At 53.9% G+C, this 8,723-nt stretch overlaps 1 protein-coding gene across 4 annotated transcripts; it reads right to left on the bottom strand.

Moving 5' to 3' along the window:
• Nucleotides 1-1,635: 1,635 nt before the first annotated feature.
• On the bottom strand, nt 1,636-3,796 carry LY6H (lymphocyte antigen 6 family member H). 4 transcript variants are annotated; one of them, XM_084749296.1, is made up of 4 exons: nt 3,658-3,796; nt 3,014-3,141; nt 2,481-2,597; nt 1,636-2,218 (listed from the first exon to the last, which is right to left on the bottom strand). In XM_084749296.1, coding segments are annotated over exons 1-4 (483 nt in total). In that variant the 5' UTR covers nt 3,660-3,796; the 3' UTR covers nt 1,636-1,982. The 4 variants fall into 4 exon arrangements, with proteins under 4 accessions (XP_084605422.1, XP_084605425.1, XP_084605423.1 ...); XM_084749299.1 differs by having other exon boundaries at nt 3,608-3,769; XM_084749297.1 differs by lacking the exon at nt 3,658-3,796 and adding an exon at nt 3,480-3,565.
• Between the last annotated feature and the right edge of the window lie 4,927 nt (nt 3,797-8,723).

Below are 8,723 nucleotides of genomic sequence, written 5' to 3'. Positions count from 1 at the left end.
ATAATAGTAATAATAATGGCAAAGGGTACCAGAGCACTCAGCTGTGCCCAGAAAGCCTGTACCTGTCACCACTGCGGAAGGCACTCCAATACCACACCAAAGCTGGCCACTGGCCCTCTCCTTGCAATGAGGACATCCGGCAGCTCAGATAAGGTTGCTGAGGGGGCCCAACCCTCCATGCCTGCTGCCCCTCCCTCAGAAGCCCCTCAGGGGTACAGCAAGAGAGTTTCCCTTCTAACTTCGTGTGTTTCTTCAACAAGGCCAAAGGATCCTGCTCCCGTTTATTTTAAGACCATCCAGATGATGCATTCGGCGCATAGAGATTTGTCTGAACTCCAAGGTACTCTCCAGCCATCAGCTTGGCCTTCCAGAAGTTCCAAGGACTTCTCCCTGGCGCGCGCAGCCGTCCTGCTACCTGCATATGCATCCTTCCCCTGCCCCAGCTGTGCTCCAGGCACCCCAGGCATAAGCAGGAGAAACACTTCAGAGGGAGTCAAAGGGCAGCAAAAGGGCCCATTGCTGCAAAGTTCAAATGCAAAAGAAACCAGCCTTCTAAGGGACAAGTCCTTGGCTGTGTCCACAGCAGATTTAGGACATCAGCAACCAGTGATGACAGGAACTCCCCCCTCCCAGTCACCCACTCGAACCTTTATTCCTGTCACCCATGTCAGGAATCCTATAGGAACTACTGCTATTATTCTGGGGATCCAGGATCCCCCAGTGACCATGGGTTTGGGTCAGCCACAGGTGCCCTGGAGAATCACTGGCCAAAATTCAGGCCCCAGAGAATGCCTTGGGTGTTCACTGAGCATCACAGACTGAGCCTGGCCACACAAACCATCTGTGGAGCACCTGGCAAGCAGCCGGAGGCAGGGCTGGACTCAAGGATGCAACTGAAGACCAGCAGCTGGCATGGACAGGACAGGCCAGCTCATCTATCGTACAAGTCTTCCCCATCTCTCCCACCTTTGCCACCTTGCATGAGAATCAGCATCTTCAAGCCTTAGGGCTCCATCCATGCTGGACCCCACTCAACTCATAGTGGAGTAGGGAATGCAGGTATCCAGTGAAGGGACAGCATCCCTTCCTACCGTAAGCAACCCCAAGGCCTTCAACCTCCCCAGGGCTTTCAACTACCTGGGGATTCAGAGCAGGAAGAAGTAAAAGAGCTGATCAGGCACACCAGTGTCTGCAGTTGGGCAAATGCACATCCTAGGTAGGGTATGAATGTGCATCTGAACACATCACGTGGGGTGATGGGGACACTGGTGAGGATATTTTGGTGCCCGTGTGCGCAAGCACCTGTGAGTGTGAACATGTGACAGTAAAGCAGAAGAGTAGACACTGACTGTGTTCTGTGGGGAGGCACATACGCAGGCTGGCCATGTGCAGTGTGGAATGCATCTACAAGCACATCTTACACCCATGGTGAGTTCGAAAAGTTCTCACACCTCCCCCGCAGCCCCGCATTGTGATTCTGTCTGTCTCAGCTGTCACCCCACCTTCCTTAAGTGTCCCTTCCCAAATTCCCTGACCCCCTAGACCACACCCTGTCAGGTGTCTCAGAGCCTAGCCTGGCCCTTGATCCCTACCAAGACCCTGCCCCACCCCCAACACCCAGGCTCAGACCCGGGCACAAGACTCATAAGTGACTTTATTTCTCTGTAGTTAATGTTCCAAGCCAGGCTGTTGGGCTGTCCCTGACTTGGCCTCCCTCCCCTTTGGGGACCTGGAGGGTCCCAGTCCCCTGCCCTCCCCTCCCCCCCCCCCCCGCCCACCCCAGCTTCCAGCCAGGATGTCTGGTCTCCTGGAGATGCCCAGCTACCTGGGATACAGAGCTGGTGGAGAAACGGAGAAGGCTCAGACCTTGATGCCAAGCCGTTGCTGTCCCAGCCCTAGCCAGGCCAGGCTGGGGAGGGGCAGCAACAGGCTTGGGGGGGGGGGACAAGCTCCAAAGCCCAGCAGGAGGGAGGGAATGGGCCTTAGGGCCCAGCCCAGAGGAGAGCAGGCCCCAGGCTGAGCAGGAGCCCCCCAGCTAGGGCCCAGAGGCTGTGCCCTGCTGCGGATGCCCCGTTGCACAAATCTTTCTCGCAGCAGTCCACGTCGACTTTTAAGATCCCAGAGTTAATGAACCCCATCAGATAGTCTGAGAAAAAGTGACGCTTAACGAAGTCGCAGGAGGAAGCACACATCTTGTTCACGGAATGATCCTTCCTGCCTGGAGGAAAGAAGGAGGCATGGGCTAAGGTCACCTCGATCTGAGCTCTGTCCCTTCCCCTAGGACGATCCAGGACCCGCCACATCACTTAAGGACTTGGAGCGAGGATGAAACAAGCCAGTGTTGTCCTGCCTCAAACTCATGCTCCTGTCCCAGGCAAGAGGAACTCAGGGGACACCTCTGACCTCTCCCCAGATCCAGCTTTCAGTAGACCCCCTTTGCCGCTCCCCCCCCCCACCTCCCTCGACAGGTCCAGACTTACTGCTGCTGGGGTCGGTGATCCGCACACTGGCACAAACGGTGTCGGTCGGCTGGCACTGCTTCGGGGCGCAATGGCTGGAATTGGCCAGGGTGCAGTCCTGGCACCACAAGCCATGGGCTAGGCAGGGTACGGGGAAGGGGGATGACCAGGGGAACCCAGGCCTGAGCAGTCAGACCCTGTACCCCCTCTTTCCCAACCTGCTGCAGCTATCACGGCAGAATCATGCCCACAAGACCCAAGTGGGCCTCCAGGCTGACCCTGTCGGTGAACCTGTACATCCTTGCCTCGCCCATCCTCTTACTCCTGCACACAGCACCCCCAAAGGTAGGTGGGTTTCAAGACAGAAAAGGCCCACCCGACTTAATAGGAAGCCCAGTGGTCCTCTGAGAATAGGGACCGTTACGCAGTACCAGAAGCCTGGTGGAAAGGCGCTGGATGCCCTCGAGTGTGGGGAGAGCCGCTGGTGGTAGGAGCTGAGATACAAGAGTGGTGCTCCCAGGGACATGACCCCTCCCCCGCGGGCCCCGACTCACCCGGCGAGGGGCACAGGAGCAAGGCCAGCAGCGCCAGGCCAAAGCTCTTCATGGCTGCAGGCAGCATGCTCCGGGAGGGCCTGAGAAAGGCGCGGGGGCTACAGGCGAGGGTCCTCTGGGGCTCAGGCCTGGAGGGGAATAGTATCGGTCAGAGGACCCAACACCAAGGACCCTACCCTTTTTGGCCCAAGGATGCGACCATCCCCCAGGAATCAAAAGCGCGCGGTGTGTGAGGGGATGGGGAGGGGGTCCTTCCAGGAGCTCTCGATGCCCCACCCCCACCCCTTCACCAGGAGCATCTACCATCACCACCTCCCCTCCAGGGAGGAGAGGTCTGTCCTCTCCAGCGAGGTGGCCGCCCAAGGTCCCTACAGCCGCTGCCCTGCACCTGTGTAGGGAGGGTGTCTTCTCTCCCCAAGGAGCTGTAGGTGCGTCCGGAAAGGCGGGAGGAGAGAGCGCACCTTACCTGCCGGCGGGGGAGGGGTGCGCGCCGTGTCCCCGTCCTCGTCCCCACCCCTGGGCTGGGGGTCCGGGAACCCCGCACCGAGTCCCCTCCCCTGGTCCCCCCGCGCGCGCGCGCGCCTCGGCGCTCACCGCGAATCGGGGCGTGGAGTGCGGGCCTCGGGGTCGGGGGGCGCACTCACATCCCTGGGGTGTCTGCACTCCGGGCTCAGCGGCGGGCGCGGCGTGAGAAGCGATGCCCTTCGGTCTCCCTGCGGACCGGAACCGGGGCGCAGCTTCGTCTTTCGGGGAACGCAGCCGCAGACGCGGACCCCGCGCGAGGGGCGGGGCGGAGCCGGGGTGGGGGCCGCGCGCGTCGGGGAGACGCGCGAGGCGGGGGGCGCTCTGGGCTGGAGGCCACTCAGCAGGTCGCCCTACCCGGCTTCGGTGCCCCTCGACCACACGCAACGCCCCCTCTAGGCCTCCTGCTCCCGCCGCAGCAGCCCCTCACCCTTGTCTACCTCCCTACCCAGCGTGGGAGGATCCTCCCCCCCTAGGCTTGGCTGAGGTCCTCTAGCAGATTCTCGGAAGAGCTTTGGCTGCAAAAGCAAGCGAAAAGCACAAAGACGAGGCAGTGGAGTTCGAACGCCCAGCCTTGGGGCTCCTCCCTCCCCACCCTCCACCTTGCTTCCGATTGTTCCAATCAGTTCTACTCTAAAGAGTGCCCACGACGACCCCCACCGGCAACTAAGCCCCAGGGACTTTTGCTACCAACCACACCCACACCCAGAAGGTGACAATCCTGGTGGGGGGGGTGTGTATAGGGAGGGTTTGGCCAGGTTCACTCCTTGCGCTCCTCCCGCCTGCCCTACCATCTCTTCTGGGCTCTGGGTAAGCCACAGCTACTGTCACTCCTTTTCATATAGAAAGAAAAATGTTCCTGTTCCCGTGTTCAAAGCCCTAGAACGTGTGGGGGGGGGGGGGGCGGTGAACAGAACCTCACACCAGACACTAATACCAGGTCCTTGCTAGATGTGTGAACATGAGCTGTAGATTTGAGCTCATTGAGTCTGTTCTCCTTTATCTAAACAGCACGTTGTAAGTGCACATCGCCTTTCTATCTCAGTGTTGAGTTACAGGTAGGAGAAGACAGCAATAGAGACTCCTGCCCAGTGCCACACCAGTCACCTGCTGACACAGCCTGTTATTGGGATCAAACAAACAGCCTGACCACTAGGAAAAGAGGAACCAGACACTTTGAGGAAGGGATCCAGATGAAGAGAATGCAGCGGGGTAAGCACCAGTTCATACACAATTCTCTTCAAAACAAGTCAGTACCATAGTGGAGCCCAGGACCAGCGGGCGGGACAGAGCCCTGATTGAGCAGAGCCTAAGCTTACACACAGGCTGGGCCTTAGCATGGATTCTTACAGAGCAGAGGCCTGGTGAGGCTTCTAGGTGAGTGCCTTCTGTGGAAATGCAGGGAGCAAGCTGCCAGCAAGGGAGTAAATGGTCCATGAACCCTGTTCATCATGACCTCCGATTGAGAAAAGCCAGGAGCCTGCCTAGAATTACCTCCAGTGCTAGCAAACCGAGGAGTCACACAGAGTTAAGCACCACCACCAACCTTAAATCCTAGACTATGTTAATGTACTTACCGAGACATGCTAAAAGAAGGAACACCTAACCAAACACTGAACTGCAACCTTATCTGAAAGAAAAACTTGAAATAAGAAACTTCACTTAAAGGAAAAAGAGCAATGGAAATCTTGCAAGAATTCTCAGTAAAAGAAACTAGTCACCAAGAAGAAGGAAAACATCCTACATATTGCATCCTTTTATTTATATGAGATGCCCAAAATTTTAAAAATCCAATGAAGTCAGAAAGATTAGCCAAGTGTGGGGGAGGAAAGAAGGGGAAATGCCTTGTTTGGGACACTACTAATAAGTGAAATGATAAAAATTTCTTTTTGTAGTAATGAAATGCCCTAAAATTATGTCATGAGTTTTGTTATGGGATGTGTTATGTCTCAATAAAGTTGTTGTTTTAAAAATATTCAGCAGAGTTAGCATGCAAATTAGACACAGATGAAGAGGGAATTTATGAACTGAAAGACAAATCTGAAGAAATTGTCTCCAGGCGGTGGTGGCGCACGCCTTTAATCCCAGCACTTGGGAGGCAGAGGAAAGTGGATCTCTGTGAGTTCAAGGACAGCGTGGTCTACAGATCGAGTTCCAGGACAGCCAAGGCTACACAGAGAAACCCTGTCTCAAACAAGCAAACAAACAAACAAACAAACAAGAGGGAAATAAAAAGAAAGAAATTGTCAAGGAAAGCTGAGGATATAGCTCAGTCAGGAATGTAACACAAGAGATAGGAAGTTTAGGGACATAAAGAACCACAAAAGGTTGTATGCAGAGAGCTGAGAAAAGTCTAATTGAAATCCCAAAGACAGTGTTTAGAGATATTTCTACTTAAAATAAGTCAGAGCTGGTGAAAGGTAAGTGCTGGTAGAGATTCTAATGTATAATAAGTAAAATAACAAATGAGAATTTGCTGGGCATGGTGGTGCACGCCTGTAATTCCAGCACTCAGGGAGGCAGAGGCAGGTGGGATCTCTGTGAGTTCAAGGCCCACCTGGTCTACTCAGAGAAACCCTGTCTGGAAAAACCAAAACCAGACAAAAAAACGACAATTTGCCTAAGAACAAAGTTTCAGGCCACCAAAGACACGAAAATCTAGGAGATGAAGGTGATGATTCTAAGCAATCTGCTGGCAGAGCAATGAAAACCAAAAGAGGGGGAAGCAGTATCTTTGCCACGCTCAGGAAAATAACGCCTAACTCGGAAAGATATGCACACCGTTTTCTAAAATTAAGTGCAAAACAAATTTTCAGGTAACCATAAGTTTAGAAAAACAATTTAGTAGCAAGAAAACCAATAGCCTGGCTTAAAAATCGACAAAGGGTCTAACTAGAGATTTCTGAAAAGAAGGCATCCTGGCAGTTCCCAGGTTCGCAGAAGAATACTGGGTTTCGCTGGTTACCAGGGCCATAGGCAGGGCAGCATCAAGATCTGATCATCCTTAACCATATTTGGCTCATCTGTTTTTTATTTCATGCTACCCCCTCATGAGGCAGGAGACAGGACAGTATTTCGAGATATCCTAGCAAAAGGCTGGTTTCTGCCTCCTTTATCAGTTGACTCTGGCGTTCCACACAGACGTAGTGTAGCTATGAGGGATCCATGATGGTAAGGAGACTTTCCTGACAACAGCCAGCACCCTCAGGATGGAAACCGCCACCAAGCTTCTGCTCAGAGATGTAGTGGGTCCCTGTGAGCCTGTGGTGAGCCTGGCCCCAAATCTCAGTCTCAAGGAGAGGGGGTGAAAGGGGCTTGCAGGATAGCTTCCCTTGACACCACCCTTAGACATCCTCAGCCCGGGACCTCCCTCAAACCTCCCTCAGTCCAAGCTAAACTGACTTGCTTTTTTTTTTTTTTTTTACAAAGACAGCACCTTCAAGAAAGAGTCACAAAGACTGTGTCTTCTGTCTTGATTCCCCTCAGCACTTCCATAGTCCCAATCCTGATACAGTCACCCGCTGCAACATAAAGCAGCTCAAAGCCAGGTGTGGTGGCGCAAGCCTTTAATCCCAGCACTCAGGAGGCAGAGACAAGCCAATCGCTGTGAGTTCGAGGCCAACCTGGTGTACAAAGCGAGTCTAGGACAGCCGGGGCTACACAGAGAAACCCTATCTTGAAAAACCAGAAAGAAAGAAAGAAAAAAAAGCAGCGCAAGTGACAAGAGTTGAGCCTGCCAATACTCCATGTGTGAATTTGGGAGTGGACGCCGCCCATGCAAGCTTTCAGATGGGCCAGAATCCCCAGCCTCAGGTGAGATCACAGTCCAGCCTGGAGCCCCCCAGCAAAGCACCTGGATTCTTGCCATAGACACTAAGAGAAAATGGATTTGCTGTTCTAAGCTCCTGCATTTGAATGTAATCTGCCTTCCACACCAGAAAACACAGGTGGGTCTGGCCTAGCTTATGCATGAGTTAGTGTGGGGGGTAGAGTACAAGGGGAGGCTAAGATGGAGAAAGAATAATGTGTGAGGAGGGGAAGGCTGGCCCCTCGGGAGCACAGAAAATGGAGAGCCTGAGACCTGCTCTCCCCAGGCTGGACTTGGTTGCCAGGGAGACGAGATTCCCAACCTGGTTTCCAGGCTACTCTGACTTCCTCCTGATGCTTTCAGTCTGTTGGTTTTCCCTACCAGGATTTTTGCAGGCAAGAACAATGGTAACCATGATTCGTAGAAGAAAGTGCCCTTTTAAATGAAAATGAATTGCCATGGTGTCACCTGGCCCCTCTCGCCTGGGCAGCCCTCCTCAGGGAGCGGACTTTGACTACCTTCTTCCAACCTAGCCTGGCCCATACTGCTGTTTCTAGGGCCACGAGTCAGCAAGGACAGTGAGTCTTGACCCTGCCTGGGACTGCCTGCTAAGTACCATGCAAAGGTTTATGTGTTCATGACCCAGTGTTTATTTTCTTATTTATTTTTGGTGTGTGTGGGTTCATGTTGGGGGCACTCATGTGTGTACATGTTTGTGGAGGTGGGCAGTCAACCTGGGTGTGGTTTATCAGAAACTGCTCATCTTGGCCTGGGCATGGTGGCACACACCTTTAATCCCAGCACTCAGTAGGGAGAGGCAGGTGGATCGATGTGAGCTCCAGGCCAGCTGGGTCTGCATGCTGAGTTCTGAGCCACCCAAGGAAAGAGGCGGGAGGGACACTGATTTTTGAGACAAAGCCTCACTCTCTGGAGTTCACCAAATAGGCTGGCCTGGTGGGCCTCAGGGATCCTCCTGTCTCCGCCCCACCTCCACCCCTTGTATTAGGGTTACAAGTGTGCCCACAGGATTCCCCGAGGCTGGAGTTACAGATGATTGTGAGCCACCATGTGGGTGCTGAGAATCAAACTCCTGTTCCCTACAAAATCAACAAGTGTTCTCAGTTGTTGAGCTAACCCTCCAGTTCCCCATACCTCTTTTTTATGCAAAAGACTGGTGAATTGGGGTTGCGGCTCAGCACTAGTGTCAGAACCAGGGACAGCACCAGTGTTGATCTGTAGGCCACTAGCTGCCAAGGGCCCAAGACAGAAAAGGGCAGATGGCAGGGGTGAGGGGGTGAGGGGGCCCACTGAGGCATGCTGCAGAGCTTGCTGCTTTGGCCAGGGCTGTCAGGACTCCTTCAAACAGTTGCAGACAGCTTG

Source organism: Acomys minous, assembly GCF_964271855.1.
Source record: "Acomys minous genome assembly, chromosome: 12".
NCBI lineage: Eukaryota > Metazoa > Chordata > Mammalia > Rodentia > Muridae > Acomys > Acomys minous.
The sequence above is the reverse complement of the archived record's forward strand: the minus strand, read 5'-3'. Positions and strand labels throughout refer to the sequence as shown.

Coding starts and splice junctions, on each gene's coding strand:
- LY6H (XM_084749296.1), bottom strand. Junction 2,598..3,013: donor GCTCCTGTGCCCCTCGCCGG/GTGAGTCGGGGC, acceptor TACCCTGCCTAG/CCCATGGCTTGTGGTGCCAG. Junction 2,219..2,480: donor GATCACCGACCCCAGCAGCA/GTAAGTCTGGAC, acceptor TCTTTCCTCCAG/GCAGGAAGGATCATTCCGTG.